At 31.8% G+C, this 22,368-nt stretch overlaps 1 protein-coding gene across 4 annotated transcripts in view; it reads right to left on the bottom strand.

The window, feature by feature from the left end:
- Positions 1–2,571: 2,571 nt before the first annotated feature.
- FucTC (alpha-(1,3)-fucosyltransferase C) overlaps positions 2,572–22,368 on the bottom strand; it is a 58,396-nt gene continuing 38,599 nt past the window's right edge. For all 4 annotated transcript variants that reach the window (XM_075300838.1, XM_075300836.1, XM_075300837.1 and 1 more), the window contains 2 exons: positions 9,176–10,711; positions 2,572–3,291 (listed from right to left, as the gene is read on the bottom strand). In XM_075300838.1, coding sequence (XP_075156953.1) covers positions 2,853–3,291; positions 9,176–10,065 — 1,329 coding nt within the window. In that variant the 5' untranslated portion in view covers positions 10,066–10,711 and the 3' untranslated portion in view covers positions 2,572–2,852. The remainder of the gene's footprint in view (positions 3,292–9,175; positions 10,712–22,368) is intronic.

The raw sequence follows: 22,368 nt of genomic DNA, 5'->3' as shown, positions 1-22,368 counted from the left end.
TCTAGATCATGCGATTGAATGCTTTAAGACTATTTTTTTGTGGAACTATGTTAATGCTTATGCCTATACAGACAAACCCGCTTCACATTGGAAAACAACATTGAAATATTTATTCGTGAGATACCGGCCGAAATATTGGAAGGAGTGTATCAAAATTGGACTAAGGGGATGGAGCATTTGATGCGCAGTCGCATAGTGCTTCGAAAGCTATCGAGCTTCGAATGCAAAAATGAAATTTTGCTATAATGGACACGAACTATAATAACTTTGATCTGCCAAAAAATTTTCCTACCAGAAATATTGATTTTAGACCCCATAAAATATATATACCGATCGACTCAGAATCACCTCCTGAGTCAATCTAACGTTTGGTGTCCGCCCGTCCATGTATTTGTTGTCCGCAGGATGAAAATTTTGATGAAATTTAGTATGTGTCGTTCTTCCGCCTCAAATTTGCTACAAAGTAATCCAATTGACCACCCTTTAAGTATGCCAAATTTCATCGAAATTAGTTCGGATTTAGATATTGCTCCCATATAACAGGTTGGCTGATAAGTCCCCGGTCTAACAAAGAAAAACACTTTTTTTTGTCAAAATTCGTTTTTATTATTCAACATAGTTCCCATCAAAACACGAAATTCCTTTTTTTCCATTTTTTTCACAATAACAAAAGTTGCTTCACAAAAGACGCTCTATCTCACAAACTAATTGACTTACAGACTATATAAAAACAAGTATATACAGCAGTAAGTTCGGCCGTGCCGAATCTTAAATACCCACCACCATGAACCAAATATTAGGGTTTCCTTTGAAATTTCAGGAGGGCTTGAGGACACTTCCCGAAGATAAATTTAAAGATTTCACCTATGAGGACTATATCAGATTCTGGATTTATAAGAATCATTTTTGTTTGAGTTTTAGAAGAATCATTAACATCTCTTGTAAGTGTGCAAGAAAATTATAAAATAACGTCTTGATTTGAAATCTTAAATCTTTAGAAGTAAAATCTGGAAATTTTACATTGAGTTTCAAGCAATTTTCATGATCAGTGCGCCTTCTACACCCTCAAGAAGTGAAGTCGGTCTATATGGAGGCTTTACCAAATGGACCGATAAAAACTTAATCCGATACACGTTTTTGTGAGCCTAAAATACCAGAATATTTACAATTTCAGGCAAATCAGATAAAAACTACGGTTTCTAGAAACCCAAAGAGTTAAATCGGGAGATCGTTCTTATGGGGGCTATACTAAAATATGGACCGATACTCACCATTTTCGGCACACCCCTTTATGACCCGAAAATACCTCTAGATTTCCAATTTCAGGCAAATAGGATAAAAACTTCGGATTCTAGAAGCCCAAGAAGTATAATTGGGAAATCGGTCTATATGGGGCTATACCAAAATATGGACCGATACTCACCATTTTCGGCACACCTCTTTATGGTCCTACAATACCTCTATATTTCCAATTTCAGGTAAATTTAATAAAAACTGCGATTTATATAAGCCCAAGAAGTAAACTCGGGACATCGGTCTATATGGGGGCTATACCAAAATATGGACCGATACTCACAATTTTTGGCACACGATTATGTGGTCCTACAATACCTCTAGATTTCCAATTTCAGGTAAATTGAATAAAAACTGTGGTTTCTATAAGCCCAAGAAGTAAAATCGGGAGATCGGTCTATATGGGGGCTATACCAAAATATGGACCCATACTCACCATTTTTGGCACACGTATTTGTGGTCCTACAATACCTTTAGATTTCCAATTTCAGGTAAATTGAATAAAAACTGCGGTTTCTATAAGCCCAAGAAGTAAAATCGGGAGATCGGTCTATATGGGGGCTATATCAAAATATGGACCCATACTCACCATTTTTGGCACACGTATTTGTGGTCCTACAATACCTTTAGATTTCCAATTTCAGGTAAATTGAATAAAAACTGCGGTTTCTATAAGCCCAAGAAGTAAAATCGGGAGATCGGTCTATATGGGGGCTATATCAAAACGTGGACCGATACTCACCATTTTTGGCACACCTTTTTATGGTCATAAAATACCTCCAGATTTCAAATTTCAGGCAAATTGGATAAAAACTACGATTTCTATAAGTCCAAGACCCCCAAATCGGGAGGTCGGTTTATATGGGGACTATATCAAATCCTGGACCGATATAGCCCATCTTCGAACTTGACCTGCCTGCAGACAAAAGACGAGCTTGTGCAAAATTTCAGCACGATTGCTTCATTATTGAAGACTGTAGCGTGATTACAACAGACAGACAGACAGACAGACAGACGGATAGACGGACATCGTTATATCGTCTTAGAATTTCTCCCTGATCAAGAATATATATACTTTATATAGTCGGAAATCCATATTTCGATGTGTTACAAACGGAATGACAAACTTATTATACCCCCGTCACCATTCTATGGTGGTGGGTATAATAATATGCATTTAATACTAGCGACGCCATCTATGTGTCAGACCGGGGACTTATCAGGGACTTATGTAAAGTATTATTGTTTGAGTAAATAGAAATTAATACACAAATACTATTTACAATGATTTTCCATTTTTTATTTATTAATCGAATAGTAATTAATTAATAGATATCACAAGTTATATATACATATAAGTATAACAACTAAGTAATTGAGAAATTGTGAATTTAGTTGATTAGAAAAATACATTTTTGTCAAGTACTTCTTGAAATATAAATGGACGTACATTTATCTATTTATCTTTTTCTTATTTACATATTATTTTAAAAATAAATTAATATTAGTAGAAAATAGTTTAAATTTTAATTTCTTTGCTGCAATCACATTCTTATAGACTAAAATACAATTTGCGACTTAAAACGACAAGTGCCCTGTAACCACCATTTTTCAATATTGCTATAACTTTGTGATTTCAAAAAATACTGCGGCTCATGTAATCGCTGACATAATTCACAAAATGGTGAATAAAATCGCAGTTCATAATATTCACGCCACCAAAAGTAACGCATATATTCGGCTGCATTTTCAGACACATACTTCAGATATTGGGCGAGTTCAGCGGGTGTAGCAAAATCTTCTACATTAATGTACGAATGAGGAGGCAGGAATTGTTTGTAATTTGCTCCACCATAAACCACAGGAATAATGTTTCGCTTCATTATTCTATAGAGTTTTTCTGTGATGTAATCAACACAAAGGGAATTTTCAAATGAAAAATAGAATTTGTATTCCTCATCCAACAGTCTATCACACTCTGGGGAACCCTGTTGGCAACTGAAATGAGATTGAGTGAAAAGAAATTTAGTTTTAAAGATTTTACAAAAATATATACAATAAAGAAATAATATACGATGCAAATAACGTCGATGGTGTAAACATAGCGATAAGCGAAAATTTTATTTACTACTATTTCTTCCCTAAGGGAAATGGATCAACCCCAGCACCAGTCCCTGGTGTGACTAGAACTCATTCCAAAGGACTCGGCCTGGGGCAATTTTTTAGGACAACCCTCTAGACAGGACCCCATGAATCAGTCTGAGACAAGCTCTTAGCAGCCTAATGTATTTTAAGCAGCGGAATCAAAACGACTTTTGGAATATTTTCACTGAAAGATTATTCAGATAATTGTATTTCAGTAAATGTTTAGATCAAATAAGATTTTAATATCAAGAGAGTATAGAAATGATAGGTCCGTCAGTGGCATTTTATACCACTTTCCCTTATAGTTATGAGAAGCCCCAAATACGCGATGGAATACCACGACGGCTAGCAGTGGTTGCCAAATTAAAATCAACTATAATTCTTTGGTGGAAAATCGGATAATGTTGCCGTCGCATACCGCTTTTTTTAACAGACTACATCCATAGGACAAATCAAGAACGACGTGCATGTTTCAAAACGATCCGTTTATAAAAGTGAATCAAAACACATGTGGTGTCAATCTGACACCGATAAAATGACTATTTTGTAAGATTTTATTTCAATAATTTTTTTTTTCAAAAATTCACTTCTATAGAAAATTTTGTCCAAATTTAATTTTTATAGAAAATTTTATATCTATAGAAAATTTTGTGAAAATTTTATATCTATAGAAAATTTTGTCAAAATTTTATTTCTATAGAAAATTTTGTCAAAATTTTATTTCCATAGAAAATTTTGTGAAAATTATATTTGTATAGAAAATTTTGTCAAAATTGTATTTCTACAGAAAACTTTGTCAAAATTTTATTTCTATAGAAATATTTGTGAAAATTTTATTTTTATAGAACATTTTGTCAAAATTTTATTTCTATAGAACATTTTGTCAACATTTTATTTCTATAGAAAATTTTTTCTAAATTTTATATCTATAGAAAATTTTGTCAAAATTTTATTTCTATACAAATTTTTGTGAAAATTTTATATCTATAGAAAATTTTGTCAAAATTTTATTTCTATACAAATTTTTGTGAAAATTTTATATCTATAGAAAATTTTGTGAAAATTTTATTTCTATAGAAAATTTTGTGAACATTTTATTTCTATAGAAAATTTTTTCAAAATTTTATTTCTATAGAAACATTTGTCAAAATTATATTTCTATAGAAAATATTTGTCAAAATTTTATTTATATAGAAAATTTTGTGACAATTTTATTTATATAGAAAATTTTGTCAAAATTTTATTTCTATAGAAAGTTTTTTCAACATTTTATTTTTTTAGAAAATTTTGTAAAATTTTATTTCTGTAGAAAATTTTGTAAAAATGTAATTTATATAGAAAATTTTGTCAAAATTTTATTGCTATAGATAATTTTGTCTAAATTTTATTTCTATAGAAAATTTTGTAAAAAATTTATTTCTATAGAAAATTTTGCCAAAATTTTATTTCATTAGAATATTTTGCACAAATTTTATGTTTTTACAATATTTTGTCAAAATTTTATTTCTGTGGAAAATTTTGTCAAAATTTTATTTCTATAGAAAATGTTGTCAAAATTTTATTTCTACAGAAAATTTTGTCAAGATTTTATTTCTGTAGAAAATTTTGTCAAAATTTTATTTCTATAGAATATTTTGTCAAAATTTTAGTTCCATAGAAAATTTTGTCAAAATTTCATTTCTATAGAAAATTTTGCTAAAATTTTATTTCTATAGAAAATTTTGTCAAAATTTTATTTCTATAGAAAATTTTGTCAAAATTTTATTTCTATAGAAAATTTTGTCAAAATTTTATTTATATAGAAAATTTTGTCAAAATTTTATTTCTATACAAAATTTTGTCAAAATTTTATTTCTATAGAAAATTTTGTCAAAATTTTATTTCTATACAAAATTTTGTCAAAATTTTATTTCTATAGAAAATTTTGTCAAAACTTTAGTTCTATAGAAAATGTTGTCAAAATTTTATTTCTTTAGAAAATTTTGTCAAAACTTTATGTCTATAGAAAATTTTGTCAAAATTTTATTTCTATAGAAAATTTTGTCAAAATTTTATTACTATAGAAAATTTTGTCAAAATTTTATTTCAATAGAAAATGTTGTCATAATTTTATTTCTATAGAAAAATTTGTCAAAATTTTATTTCTATAGAAACATTTGTCAGAAATTTATTATTATAGAAAATTTTGTCAGAAATTTATTATTATAGAAAATTTTATTTCTATAGAAAATTTTATCAAAATTATATTTCTATAGAAAATTTTGTGAAATTTTATTTCTATAGAAAATGTTGTCAAAATTTTATTTCTACAGAAAATTTTGTCAAAATTTTATTTCTATAGAAAATTTGGTCAAAATTTTATTTCTATAGAAAATGTTGTCAAAATTTTATTTCTACAGAAAATTTTGTCAAAATTTTATTTCTATAGAAAATTTGGTCAAAATTTTATTTCTATAGAATATTTTGTCAAAATTTTACTTCCATAGAAAATTTTGTCAAAATTTGATTTCTATAGAAAATTTTGTAACAATTTAATTTCTAAATAAAATTTTGTCAAACTTTTATTTCTAGAAGAAATTTTGTCAAAATTTTATTTCTATAGAAAATTTTTATAGAAAATTTTCAATAGAAAACTTTGTCAAAATTTTATTTCTTTAGAATAGTTTGTCAAAATGTTATTTCTGTAGAAAATTTTGTCAAATTTGTTTCTCTATAGAAACATTTGTCAAAATGTTATTTCTATAGAAAATTTTATTTCAATAGAAAATGTTGTCAAAATTTTATTTCTATAGAAAATTTTGTAAAAATTTTATTTCTATAGAAAATTCTGTCAAAATTTTATTCACACAGAAAATTTTGTCAAAATTGTATTCATATAGAAAATTTTGTCAAAATTTTACTTCTATAGAAAATTTTGTGAAATTTTATTTCTATAGAAAATTTTGTCAAAATCTTATTTCTTTTGAAGATTTTTTAGAAAATTTCTATAGAAAATTGTATTTTTTAGAATACTTTGTCAAAATTTTATTTCTGTAAAAAAAATTTGTCAAAATTTTATTTCTATAGAAAATTTTGTCAAAATTTTATTTCTATAGAAAATTTTGTCAAAATTTTATTTCTATTAAAAATTCTGTCAAAATTTTATTCATATAGAAAATTTTGTCAAAATTTTACTTCTATAGAAAATTTTGTGAAATTTTATTTCTATAGAAAATTTTGTCAAAATTTTATTTCTTTAGAATATTTTGTGAAAATTTTATTTCTGTAGAAAATTTTGTCAAAATTTTATTTGTATAGAAACATTTGTCAAAATTTTATTTCTATAGAAAATGTTGTCCTAATTTTAGTTCTATAGAAAATTTTGTCAAAATTGTATTTCTTTAGAATATTTTGTCCAAGTTTTATTTCTCTAGAAAATTTTGTCAAAATTTTATTTTTATAGAAAATTTTGTCAAAATTTTATTTCTATAGAAAATTTCGTCAAAATTTTATTTCCAATGAAAATTTAGTTAAAATTTTATTTCTATAGAAAATTTTGTTAAAATTTTATTTCTATAGAAAATTTTGTCAAAATGTTATTTCTATAGAAAGTTTTGTCAAAAGTTTATTTCTATAGAAAATTTTGTCAAAATTTTATTTCTATAGAAAATTTTGTCAACATTTTATTTCTATAGAAAATTTTGTCAAAATTTTATTTCTATAGAGAATTTTGCGAAAATTTTATTTCTATACAATTTCTATTTCTATAGAAAATGTTGTCAAAATTTTATTTGTATAGAAATATTTGTCAAAATTTTATTTTTATAGAAAATTTTGTCAAAATTTTATTTCTATAGAAAAGTTTGTAAAATTGTATTTCTTTAGAATATTTTGTCCAAGTTTTATTTCTATAGAACATTTTGTCAAAATTTTATGTCTATAGAAGATTTTGTGAAAATTGTATTTCTATAGAAAATTTTGTGAAAATTTTATTTCTTTAGAAACATTTGTCAAAATTTTATTTATATTTCGGCATAAGCCGGCTATAATACAAAACCTTTTTCGGAAGGTTCAAGTGTGGTTCATTGTTGGGTTTAATGAACTGCCTGAATTTATTCTGATAATTGGTTGATAGTTTTGCTGCAAATAGAGGATGCTGATGAGGAATGTGGTAATTCCGAAACGTGCGTCCATACAACAGTCTATAGGGCTTTGCCCAAATAAGTTTGACAAACATTATATTCCTCTGTTGGTTAAGCTACACTTGTATTTTAGTCAATGTATGGTTTTAAGCTGAAATTAAAAAACAACAAATTTTATTTCTATAAAAAATTTTGTCAAAATTGTATTTCTTTAGAATACTTTTTCCAAATTTTATTTCTGTAAAAAAATTGTCAAAATTTTATTATATAGAAAATTTTGTCAAAATTTTATTATATAGAAAATTGTGTCAAAATTTTATTTCTATAGAAAATTTTGTGAAATTTTTATAGAAAATTTTGTCAAAATTTTATTTCTATAGAAAATTTTGTCAAAATTTTATTTCTTTAGAATATTTTGTGAAAATTTTATTTCTGTAGAAAATTTTGTGAAATTTTATTTCTATAGAAAATTTTGTCAAAATCTTATTTCTATAGAAAATTTTGTCAAAATTTTATTTCTTAGAAACATTTGTGAAAATTTTATTTCCATAGAAAATTTTGTCAAAATTGTATTTCTATAGAAAATTTTGTCAAAATTGTATTTCTTTAGAATATTTTGCCCAAGTTTTATTTCTGTAGAAAAAATTGTCAAAATTTTATTTCTATAGAAAAAATGTGGGTAATGATAAGGTGTGGGAGAGCTAAAGAAATGTAAAAGTGAGAGTGATGAATATGAAGATAAAATTTGCCGTATAATTGTTTTTACATCCTACACTGAAAAAAATATTTACGTGATATCAAAGATTACGCAACCTCAATTTTAGGATGCGCAATTTACACACTAATAAGGACAAATTTCTTTAAAACAATGAAATTTTAATTAAAAGAAAGTTAATAATATTTGCTTTTAATATTTTTTTTTCATTAAATTTAGGACACACATTTTGAAAATTTGCGCCCCTTCGTTAAAGTTGCATGTCTTTAATCTAAGACAATTTTTCTTTAAAGTAAAGAAACACATTTTTGATTTAAATAAATCGTCCTTAAATTAACTGAAATATTGAATCTTTAGATTTAAGATAAAAACGCTTCAAAGATACGCTAAGACTTATTTTTAGGATTTATTTTCAGGTTTATAGTTTTTTTTTTTTTGTTGGAATTAAGAAAATATTTTTTTAATTCGATCCGTCATAATTTGGATCTTTAAACTGGCAGTTGTTTGTACGTGAATAGCTTTATTAATATACCGGAAAAATAGAATGAAAATTCGATAAATGAGATCTGTATCCTAATTTTAATTTCATTGATCCTAGATTTAAAGCCAGATAGGTCGCAAAAAAATTTCCTTATTTTAAAGAAACCGCATCTTTGGCTCAAAATCAATACCAAAATCCTTAAAACAAGGTCAAAATCTTTGGATCCAAGTAAACTTTCTTTTTGAAACGTCTGCTTTTATTAAAAAAATAATACATTTTTCATCCAAACAAACGTTTGTTACCTCCCAAAAAAAGTCCTAACCAATATCTTTGATCTACAATTTCATTTGAGACTAGAGATTTTTTTTTGCGTGTAATAGTAAAAAATATTTATTATTACCCCACCGTAATTTTGCTTACCTAAATCCTCCACATTTTCCATAGATATCGACATCGATAGATTTTTGTAATTCCGCTGCCAATTGTTCACGCTTCGATAGAGTCTCACAGTGTGAGACAAACCAAGCGGCCATTTTAGTTTTCGATGACCATGCCTTCCAAATCTCAGTGTTATTATAAACATTGGGCACTGGACGCCATTGAGGATATTCCCAGGGTAATATACGCATATTTGTTGTCTTATCCACAAACCAATTATAGGCCCATACAATATCCGAATCGGTACGATATGTCATGGTCAAATTATAGAAATCATTTTCATCGGAGAGTATGTGTTTCGTTTCGCCGGGTGGTTCCATCAAAGCAAAAACATATAATTGACGCCAGCTACGCTGAGAAGGCACTGGATTTATCACAGAAAAAGGTTGAGCTGTATGAAATAATATGGCATCGTACATATCGAGGCGGGGAAATAAATCTCGGCGATTGGTAATGACACAATTGCTTACAGGACACAGGATATCCTTGCGAAAGTACGAAGGATCCAATAGATCATCGGGTAGAGACCAACGTTTATCACCAAAGAAACTATTCCAAAGTAAAATAATTCGTAATTGATCGGCATAATTGTTATCACTGGATTCCGTGGGATTTTCAAAACTTTTCACCAAACGATATTGATTAAATTCCGGAACTGTATGATCAATATAGAGCCATGTTAAAAATCCCGTTATACTCATTACCACCAACAAAATGAGAAACCATTTCATTTTACATCTTCGTTGTTGCATTTGTTCGATACGCTCCATATCCACAAGATTTACACGAGTATGGCTGCTGCCATTTGTCAAAACCGTAGCAGCACCTGAGTTTTTCCGTAACAATGGTTCTCCTTGGGACGAGGCATACATGGCCAGTGAATACGTATAACTGAAATGTACTTGGCCAAAAGAGTCTACAGCCAACGCCAGCGATGTTAATTATGTCCGCTTCACACCCATACAAACACATGCACCACCCACCCACCCCTCAATGGGCGGTTGCCTAATGAGACCGAACTATAGACAGTTCAGTGAATAAAACTAGCCCCATTACACTTTGCTAGTAATTTTCATTGTCAAAATTATCAGCACATTGTTAAGTATTTGTTATAGATTGTCCACTACACCGGGATCCCTGTAAGACCTAGAGAAACTACGAGTATCTCATACTGCTCTTCCTCTAGCCACCAACTCTATATCGATACGAAATGAGTTGTAATTTCTCGAGTCATATATTTAATTGGGGGAGTCCAAGTGAATGAGTGAGTGGGTGAGTTTTATGAACAGTGATTGGGACATTCATTCATTCATTTGTCGCCTTTCCACACAACCTGAGTTAGTGCATTTTGCCATTATTATTCAAATCCATGTCGTTCCACTTCCAACGATGATTTCTTATCGATGTTGCCTCTATTAACATGTTAGCTTTTACTGCTATGGGCGTCTATAGTCATCAGGTAGGTAGATAGATATCAGCGTCCTCTATCAATCATGGGCTTAGTTATGAGTCAAATAACTGAAAATAGAGCAACGAAATTTTTATTTACTTAAAATTGTCATGGAAGTAAAGGTCGACAATGAAAGGTTCTACAGTATAACAAAGAATAAGTGCCTGTTCGTGTAATTTTCGTTCGCCTCGAGACGAACGATTTGTCAAAAATCCCATATTGATATCTCGAAAACCAGAGTCTGTGGAATACCAATTGTTTCGGTGTTCGATAGTAAATCAAAAATAATGAGTTCATGACAAATTTCATTATTTTCTAGCAAATAGATCTAAAATTATTTTAGTTTCAATCTAGACGCACGATTCGCCCCGAGTCGATTTTGTGTTTCATGAAGAGGCAGTAAGACACCCTATAGAGATACAATAAACGAAAATCGAATTTTCCACTACTCCACTACATATCCTAAAAAATCTAAAAACCGATTTGGCCTTTTTGTAATCCACAAAACCGACATTTATATACCTTCCACCTTAGGATTAGGAACCATGGTTAGCATTCCCGCCTTGCATACACAAGGTCGTGGGTTCGATTCTTGCTTCGACCGAACACCAAAAAGTTTTTCAGCGGTGGATTATCCCACCTCAGTAATGCTGGTGACATTTCTGAGGGTTTCAAAGCTTCTCCAAGTGGTTTCACTGCAATGTGAAACACCGTTCGGACTCGGCTATAAAAAGTAAGTCCCTTGTCATTGAGCTTAATATGGAATCGGGCAGCACTCAGTGATAAGAGAGAAGTTCACCAATGTGGTGTAACAATGGACTGAATAGTCTAAGTGAGCCTGATACATCGGGCTGCCACGTAACCTAACCTAACCAAGGATGGCGGTATATTAACTCTTTCATTCCGTTTGTAACACATCGAAAACCTCATAAAGTACCCAGCAAAAGCGTGGCCAAAAAAGTAATCCGGAAGTGGTGCAAATTTGGCGCAGAAGCGATGAATTTAACATGGGCTTGCCATAGGACGGTTCCTCCATTTCGACAGCCGTTACACTGAAATTACATCACTTTTTTTGGTGTTCACAGACAGACGGACGGACGGATGGACGGACGGACAGACGGACATGGCTATATCGACTCAGGGACCCACCCTGAGCATTATTGCCAAAGACAGCATGTGTCTATCTCGTCTCCTTCTGGGTGTTACAAACATATGCACTAACTTATAATACCCTGTTCCACAGTGTGGCGCAGGGTATAAAAATGAATGTGTGTTTGTATGTGCTCGATGCGCTCCTAAACCACTAATCAGATTATGATGAAACTTTGGTATGGTCTTCTCAGGACGTCCGAGGTGGTTTATGGCTCAAAAAATATTTGCTCGGACAAAGGGGCGTGATACCTCCCTTACAAATCGCAAATAAAAACTCAATTATTTTGTTTCCTATTGCATGTATTTCAACAAAATTTTGATTGTCGCTTTGGTGTGAATTTTCGAAGTTATGCTGCAAATATGGGCGGGATTGTACAAAGGGGCGTGAACCGACTTTGTATGTAACGCCAAGAAGGAGTAGTCATAGACCCATCTTTTAGTATACCGATCGTCTTAGAATTAAATTCTGAGTCGATTTAGCGATGTCCCTCCGTCTGTGTGTCTGTTGATGTATTTTTTTGTGCAAAGTCCAGGTCGCAGTTTAAGTCCGATCGTCCTCAAATTTGACACAGGATCCTTTTACGGCTCAAAGACGATCCCTATATATTTTGGAAAAAATCGGTTTAGATTTAGATATAGCTGCCATATATATTTATAACCGATCTGGTCATAAATTACTTATTTATCAACCGATCTTCTTCCAACTTCGTATAATCGAATATTTTGTGAGTCTCGTAAATTTTGCAAAATATCAGTCCAATCGGTTCAGATTCAGATATAGCTCTCATATATAGCTTTCACCCGATTTACACTCCTATGGCCCCAGAGGCCAAAGGGTTACTCCGAGTTACGTGAAATTTTGCATAAGGAGCAGAACTAACATTATAAGTATGCATACCGAATTCGGTTTAAATAGGTTCAGATTTAGATATAGCCCCCATATACAGCCCGATCTACACTATAACACCAGAGGCCAAAATTTTACCCTGAGTTACGTAAAATTTGAATCAACATTTTCGAAATTAAAACACCGTAGTAAAGCAATCACACAAATTGGTTACCCATATCTCAGCAGTTTGGTATTCTCTTATTTGGTACTCTCTCAATTCTCTTGAGCTAATGCCAACTACTAGTAATTGTTGTTGTTGAGTGCAATCACACTTAAGTGCCAACCTCGTTTTTTGTTTACCCAGCGTTGTTACGATGTCGATTGGTTTAAGATTGCAAGACACTGCATACGGGGACATTGCTATATACTATTGGTGTTTTTATTCTCGCATTTGTGTCAATGTAAAAGATCGCATGGTAATTGGTGTCTTACTCACTGCCACCGACATTTTGTTGGTAAGATTGCAATACGGAAAAAAGCCACCGGTTGCAGTTCTCTGATGTTGATGTTTTGCACTGAGAGTTCTATTAAAATTTTAGCAATGTGTGCCAAATTTTATCAAAATCAGCTGAGAATTAGACAAAGCCCGAATTTAGCAATGGCCAATGGCGATTTTAGCATGGCCAAAATACCCAAATGTTCCTTGTAAAGTCGTCACTCTTAAGTCTAAAACTCGCAAAAATGATTCAAATTTACCTATATTCTAATTCGTATATATCGACCTATAAATCATAAATGAAGGTTTGCGAAATTTTATACAATTAAATATTTCCAATATGTTTTTACTAACATTGTGGTCCATTCCGGTCATTAACCAATTTAAAGTTTGAGTCTAGTCATTTGGTGAAAGTTTAAAAAAAATTGTCCAAATCGGTTCATATTTAAATATTTGTATATGGGAAAATAAACCTTTATATAGCACCTAACAAATTTGAAAGTGTTAAGATGTTGGTATACATAGTGGTGATGGGTTTAATATAGTCGGCCCCACCCGACTTTAGACTTTCCTTACTTGTTGTAGATAAATTCAGCATTTTTTTAATTTAAATAATTTGTACCAATTTATTCATTTTTACTCTGTTTTTATCTTTAAAACAAGTATATACAGCAGTAAGTTCGGCCGGGCCGAATCTTAAATACCCACCACCACGAACCAAATATTAGGGTTTCCTTTGAAATGTCAGGAGGGCTTGGGGACTTGAGGACACTTCCCGAAGATAAATTTAAGGATTTCACCTATGAGGACTATATGAGATTCTGGATTTATAAGAACCATTTTTGTTCGAGTTTTAGAGGAATCGTTAACATCTCTTGTAAGTGTGCAAGAAAATTATAAAATAACGTCTTGATTTGAAATCTAAAATCTGTAGAAGTAAAATCTGGAAATTTTACATTGAGTTTCAAGCAATTTTCATAATCAGTGCGCCTTCTACACCCTCAAGAAGTGAAGTCGGTCTCTATGGAGGCATTACCAAATGGACCGATAAAAACTTAATCCGATACACGTTTTTGTGAACCTAAAATACCAGAATATTTACAATTGCAGGCAAATCAGATAAAAACTACGGTTTCTAGAAACCCAAGGAGTTAAATCGGGAGATCGTTCTTATGGGGGCTATACTAAAATATGGACCGATATTCACCGTTTTCGGCACACCTCTTTATGACCCGAAAATACCTCTAGATTTCCAATTTCAGGCAAATAGGATAAAAACTTCGGATTCTAGAAGCTCAAGAAGTAAAATCGGGAAATCGGTCTATATGGGCTATACCAAAATATTGACCGATACTCACCATTTTCGGCACACCTCTTTATGGTTCTAAAATACCTCTAGATTTCCAATTTCAGACAAATTGGATAAAAGCTACGGTTTCTATAAGCCCAAGACCCCAAATCGGGACGTCTTTTTATATGGGGACCATACCAAAACATGGACCGATACTAACAATTTTTGGCACACATATTTGTGGTCCTACAATACCTCTAGATTTCAAATTTCAGGTAAATTGAATAAAAACTGCGGTTTCTATAAGCCCAAGAAGTAAAATCGGGAGATGGGTGTATATGGGGGCTATACCAAAATATGGACCGATACTCACAATTTTTGGCACACGTATTTGTCGTCCTACAGTACCTCTAGATTTCCAATTTCAGGTAAATTGAATAAAAATTGCGGTTTCTATAAGCCCAAGAAATAAAATCGGGAGATCGGTCTATATGGGGGCTATACCAAAACATGGACCGATACTCACCATTTTTGGCACACCTTTTTATGGTCATAAAATACCTCCAGATTACAAATTTCAGGCAAATTGGATAAAAACTACGATTTCTATAAGCCCAAGACCCCAAATCGGGAGGTCGGTTTATATGGGGACTATATCAAAACCTGGACCGATATAGCCCATCTTCGAACTTGACCTGCCTGCAGACAAAAGACGAGTTTGTGCAAAATTTCAGCACGAGTGCTTCATTATTGAAGACTGTAACGTGATTACAACAGACAGACAGACAGACGGACATCGTTATATCGTCTTAGAATTTCTCCCTGATCAAGAATATATATACTCTATATAGTCGGAAATCGATATATCGATGTGTTACAAACGGAATGACAAACTTATTATACCCCCGTCACCATTCTATGGTGGTGGGTATAAAAATGTTAAAATTACCCATTAAAAATAAATGTAAAAATGTATTTTAAAAAATTGAATGAAAAGAACTCCCTGTGTAATTCAAATAAAGAACATCTTTTGGAAGTACATCCTTTGGAAGTGCTTTTAAAGTTGTGCCTTTGGAAGAACTTCCAATTTTATTGCTGGGTATATAATGGGTGTTTTTCTAAGAACTTGCTGATTTGAAATTTAAATAAAACACATGCCAAATTATGAAATGGCCAATTTTTTTTTATACCCTCCACCATAGGATGGGGGGTATATTAACTTTGTCATTCCGTTTGTAATACATCGAAATATTGCTCTAAGACCCCATAAAGTATAACATATATATTCTGGGACATGGTGAAATTCTGAGTCGATCTGAGCATGTCCGTCCGTCTGTTGAAATCACGCTAACTTCCGAACGAAACAAGCTATCGACTTGAAACTTGGCACAAGTAGTTGTTATTGATGTAGGTCGGATGGTATTGCAAATGGGCCATATTGGTCCATTTTTACGTATAGCCCCCATATAAACGGACCCCCAAATTTGGCTTGCGATTGCTCTAAGAGAAGCAAATTCGATCCGATCCGGCTGAAATTTGGTACATGGTGTTAGTATATGGTCTTTAACAACCATGCAAAAATTGGTCCACATCGGTCCATAATTATATATAGCCCCCATATAAACCGATCCCCCGATTTGACCTCCGGAGCCCTTTGGAAGAGCAAAATTCATCCGATTCGGTTGAAATTTGGTACGTGATGTTAGTATATGGTATCCAACAACCATGCAGGAATTGGTCCATATCAGTCTATAATTATATATAGCCCCCATATAAACCGATCCCCAGATTTGGCCTCCGGTGCCTTTTGGAGAAGCAAAATTCATCCGATCTGTTTGAAATTTGGTACGTGGTGGTAGTATATGATATTTAACAACCATGCCAAAAGTGGTCCATATCAGTCCATAATCATATATATCCCCCATATAAACCGGAGCCACCGTGGTGCAATGGTTAGCATGTCCGCCTTGCATACACAAGATCGTGGGTTCGATTCCTGCTTCGACCGAACACCAAAATGTTTTTCAGCGGTGGATTATCCCACCTCAGTAATGCTGGTGACATTTCTGAGGGTTTCAAAGCTCTAAGTGGTTTCACTGCAATGTGGAACGCCGTCGGACTCGGCTATAAAAAGGAGGTCCCTTGTCATTGAGCTTAACATGGAATCGGGCACTCAGTGATAAGAGAGAAGTTCACCAATGTGGTATCACAATGGATTGAATAGTCTAAGTGAGCCTGATACATCGGGCTGCCACCTAACCTAACCTAAACCGATCCCGAGATTTGGTTTTGGAGCCTCTTCGAGGAGCAAATTTCATTCGAGTCAGTTGAAATTTGGTACATTGTTCTAGTATATGGCTGCTAACAACCATGCCTAACTAGGTCCATATCGGTCTATAGTTATATATAGCCCTCGGATAAATCGATCCCCAATCACACAAAAATTGGTCCATATCAAGTTCATAATTGTATATACACACATTTCAATTCTGGCTCTCTACGAATCGTGCAAAAAGTCCATATCGATTCGTAATTATTTGTATACTTACCTATACATAACTTTTTTGTCTAATATATACCATGTATGGACTAACACACAATTTAGAAAACGATGTTAAGAAGATTTAAGATACCACAAACTAAGTAATTCGATTGTGGATGACACTCTTTCGTAGAAGTTTCTACGCAATCCATGGTGGAGGGTACATAAGATTCGGCCAGGCCGAACTTACGGCCGTATATACTTGTTTTTCATTTGGTAGATAATTTCTTGTCATTTAACATTTAAATATAATATTGGACATATGGCCACCACGACTATTTTGCATTCTACAGGTCCAAGCTTCGACCATCTTTTCAAGCATCTGAGAGCCAACTTCTTGATTCTCATTACAAATCTTAGTGAATCCATTACAGTGTGCCTAATTTGTATGGCAACCAAATTAAGGTTGCTATCTCTTTTAAACCGATCGTCTGACAGCTGAAATTTTTTTTCCAGTGACAGCTCATTTTATTTCTCACAAGCTTACAAAAGCATTTGGATCTATAACTTGGAAAAATTAAGTTATTCGAGATGAAATTCATGTGTGATTGCCTTATATGTGACTGCTAAACCATAAGTAGCTATCGTTACCATTTAAATGTGCGTAAATCTTTTGTTTCTAGTACCATTTCTCGTTACCGTATTGCCATTAAAGTTCCAAAATGTGTTAGAGCTCACCGATGCACAAAAAAACATTTAGACTAAAAAAAGCCAAGGAGTTACTTCGCATGCATGAAAATGGTCCGTTACACGATATATGGTACTTTTCATCAATGAAAAGTCATTCCAAACCTCAAGAGTCGCCGATTGTAATGTCGTGGACGGATTTGGAAGTAATTCTTTTGATTTGATAAAGATATCAACATATATACAAACTTGCAGGTCCACAGGCTGACCTGTAGGTAAGGTTAGGTTAGGTTAGGTGGCAGCCCGATGTATCAGGCTCACTTAGACTATACAGTCCATTGTGATACCACATTGGTGAACTTCTCTCTTATCACTGAGTGCTGCCCGATTCCATGTTAAGCTCAATGACACGGGACCTCCTTTTTATAGCCGAGTCCGAACGCCGTTCCACATTGCAGTGAAACCACTTAGATAAGCTTTGAAACCCTCAGAAATGTCACCTGTAGGCGTTGAAAGTTTTACGCCAATTATGGAGGCCAAAATTATTATTCGTTGAAACTCAAGTTTCTTACTCGAATAGATTTTATTGATTGACAGTTCATTTGAAAAAAATATTTTATAACAAAAGCAACAGCGATGAATTCAAATTCTAATTTTGTAATACACACAAAAAATTTTGTTCTGATTCAATCACGAAATTAATTGATCCAATTAATTTTTTAATTGAACTGTCTTCAATCACGGAAATGATAGTATCAATCACAGTTTAAATTGGATGTTAAAAAATGCTTGATTAAAAAATTAATTGATTTTATTAGCAATTTTCAATTAATTTTTTAATTGATTCAATTAAAAATTTAATTGATGTTGAATGCAAAACTCAATTATTTTTTTCCATTAAAAACGTAACTATTTTCAATTACTTTCTTAACTGACTTACGACCATTTTCATGTAGCTCCGTTAGGCTTTAACTGCCAGTTAACAGACAGAAAAATTAAAATATCTTTTCTCCGGTTAACTTCAACTGAAAAAATTTCAGCAGTTAAGTTTCTAACTGGCATATGGAATATATACGCAAGATGACAGATATGTGGATAACACGGTTTAAAAGTTCGTTAGCTAATGTAGCACTAACGGAGCTTCATGAAAATGTGGGTTATTGTTTTTAGTGATTAAAAATGGATAATTTGATATAAATTTTTTAGTTAAAAATTAAAAAAATGTCGATCACTTTTTTTAAGTGACTTAGTCTTCCGAATTTGATTAAAAAGTTAATTTTATCAATTAATTTTTTAATTAAAAAATTTAAAATGTTTAATCATTGGTATAATTAGCTTAATGTTTCTATCTTGATAAAAAAGTTAATTGTATCAATTAATTTTTTAATTGGAAAAATTTTCAACTTCAATAAACTTTTTAATTGAAAATATGTTGGTGATATTTTATTCAGTGTACAAACAATCTAGAAAAATTTATTAGATTTTATGAATTTTTAAAATTTTTCCTTTCGCCTGGACGGAGAATCGAACCGCGGACCATACAGTTTGTAAGCCAACACACTGTCCACTGGGCTGTTATTGTGATTAACAGACAGTTATCGCTATTGCCAAAAATTTATATTTATATAGCATAGTTTTCGGCGCCCACTAGCCGATTAAAGAAACTTTATTTAACAGAAACATACATTTAGTTGGTCACACATACATTTAGTTGGTTATCATGCCCGCTTTGCAGTCGTGAGTTCAATCTCTGCTTCAACCGAACACAAATGTTTTTTTTACATCTATTTCAAATACACAGAAAACTATATCACAAAAATTTTTCCAATTAAAATTTTTAATTTAAATATTAAATTAAAAATGTAATTGATTAAACAAAATTTGTAAATGAAGCAAAAATCGATCACAAAAATTAGTTGTATCAATTAATTTTTTAAATGGATCAATTTTTTAAATGGATCAATGATTGAAGACAAAAAATATTTGTTTGTGTGTGTGATCGGAAGATTCCGAAAATATGTTCGACATTACATCACTACTATATTAAATTTTTACTATGAAACTTCAAAATGTGTCTTATTAAAGACTTAAAGTGAGAAAAGAAGAGTGCTTGATATAAATGAAATGGTAAAAAATTATTTTTTTATTGCATAAAATAAAAATTTTTTAACAAAAAAAATTTGGGTGATAAAAGTTTAGAACAGAGCTTCCCAACCCAATTTGCTTCGCCCCCCTCCCCCCCAAAAAATTTATGAAATTCGTTGCTCCGAAACGTTTTCGCTGCACGTTTTTCAAGCGTTTTTTTTTTCTTTCAAAACAATACAATTATTAAATATGATACGGTTCCCACCCCATCATCATTTTAAAGTAAATTGAATATTTAAAAATTTTTTGTATAAAGGACCTATACGAAACCGAAACTTTTTACTGGCGTTGTTAAAAATTTGACGTAAATCGAGATGAGCGTAATAATAACAAGTTGGCTGATAAGTCCCCGGTCTAACAAAGAAAATACATTTTTTTGTGAAAATTCGTTTTTATTATTCAACATAGTTCCCTTTAAGAGCAATACAACGATTATAACGACCTTCCAATTTTTTGATACCATTTTGGTAGTACTCCTGCGGTTTTGCCTCAAAATAGGCCTCAGTTTCGGCGATCACCTCTTCATTGCAGCCAAATTTTTTCCCTGCCAACATCCTTTTGAGGTCTGAAAACAAGAAAAAGTCGCTGGGGACCAGATCTGGAGAATACGGTGGGTGGGGAAGCAATTCGAAGCCCAATTCATGAATTTTTGCTATCGTTCTCAATGACTTGTGGCACGGTGCGTTGTCTTGGTGGAACAACACATTTTTCTTATTCATATGAGGCCGTTTTGCCGCGATTTCGACCTTCAAACGTTCCAATAACGCCATATAATAGTCACTGTTCATGGTTTTTCCCTTCTCAAGATAATCGATAAAAATTATTCCATGCGCATCCCAAAAAACAGAGGCCATTACTTTGCCAGCGGACTTTTGAGTCTTTCCACGCTTCGGTCGCTGTCCACTCAGCCGACTGTCGATTGGACTTAGGAGTGTAGTGATGGAGCCATGTTTCATCCATTGTCACATATCGACGGAAAAACTCGGGTGTATTACGAGTTAACAGCTGCAAACACCGCTCAGAATCATCAACACGTTGTTGCTTTTGGTCAAATGTGAACTCGCGCGGCACCCATTTTGCACAGAGCTTCCGCATATCCAAATATTGATGAATGATATGACCAACACCTTCCTTTGATATCATTAAGGCCTCTGCTATCTCGATCAACTTCATTTTACGGTCATTCAAAATCATTTTGTGGATTTTTTGGATGTTTTCGTCGGTAACCACCTCTTTCGGGCGTCCACTGCGTTCACCGCCCTCCGTGCTCATTTCACCACGCTTGAATTTTTCATTCCAATCAATTATTGTTGATTTCCTTGGGGCAGAGTCCGGAAACTTATTATCAAGCCAAGTTTTTGCTACCACCGTAGTTTTTCCCTTCAGAAAACAGTATTTTATCAAAACACGAAATTCCCCTTTTTCCATTTTTTTCACAATAACATAAGTTGCTTCACAAAAGACGCTCTATCTCACTAATTGACTTACAGACGTCAAATTTTGACACGAATCATTTGAAGGTTGGTACTATATAAAAATAACGACGCCATCTATGTGTCAGACCGGGGACTTATCAGCCAACCTGTTAAAAGAAATTTGACATTTGTTGAAAATTCTTAATATTTACCACATCATTTGGATTGCTATGTTTTTATTATCTTAAAACAAAAAAGGAGTTTTATTTATTAAAAATGAGTAAAGGCAACTAGCAATTTTTTCTAACCATAGCAAAACGGCCGAAAATATTTTTAATTTTTTTTTGTCCCAATTGTTACACAGCAAAAAAATTTGGAAGTTCTTCCCAAGGCACAACTTTAAAAGCACTTCCAGAAGATGCACTCCCAATCATTTAACTACCCAGCAAGTTCTTTTAATTCAACTTTTTTAACTTGGTTTTTTATACTTTTAATGGGTAATTTTAACTTTTTTGTTTCAAATAGATTAAAAACAGAGTAAAAATTCATAAAATGGTACAAATCATTTCAATTTTGTCGAAAAAAATGCCAAATCTAATCTGAAGAAATTGCGAATTTTTTAAAATATTTGATGCCAACACAGAAAAAAATATCACCAGAATATTTCCAATTAAAAAGTTAATTGAAGTTGAATGTTTTTTCAATTGATAAATTAATTGATACAATTAACTTTTTAATCAAGATAGAAACATTAGGCTAATTAAGTCAATGATTGAAAATTTTAAAATTTTTAATTAAAAAATTAATTGATAGAATTAACTTTTTAATCAAATTCAGAAGACTAAGTCAGTTAAAAAAAGTGATGAACATTTCTTAATCAAAATAAAAACTCTAAGCCAATTCAGAAAGTAGTTGAAAATAGTTACCTTTTTAAATAAAAACTGAATTGGGGTTTGCATTCAAAATCAATTAAATTTTTAATTGAATCAATTAAAAAATTAATTGAAAATTGCTAATGACATCAATTAATTTTTTAATCAAGGATTTTTTCTATGCCCAATTAAAACTGTGATTGATACTATCATTTTCTTGATTGAAGACATTTCAATTAAAAAATTAATTGGATCAATTAATTTCGTGATTGAATCAGAAAAATATTTTTTTGTGTGTAGTTGAAAATAGTTACCTTTTTAAATAAAAAATTAATTGGGGTTTGCATTCAAAATCA

Source organism: Haematobia irritans, chromosome 3, assembly GCF_050003625.1.
Source record: "Haematobia irritans isolate KBUSLIRL chromosome 3, ASM5000362v1, whole genome shotgun sequence".
In the NCBI taxonomy this organism is placed as follows: domain Eukaryota; kingdom Metazoa; phylum Arthropoda; class Insecta; order Diptera; family Muscidae; genus Haematobia; species Haematobia irritans.
Note: the sequence above shows the minus strand (reverse complement) of the source record. Positions and strands in the feature narration are given on the sequence as shown.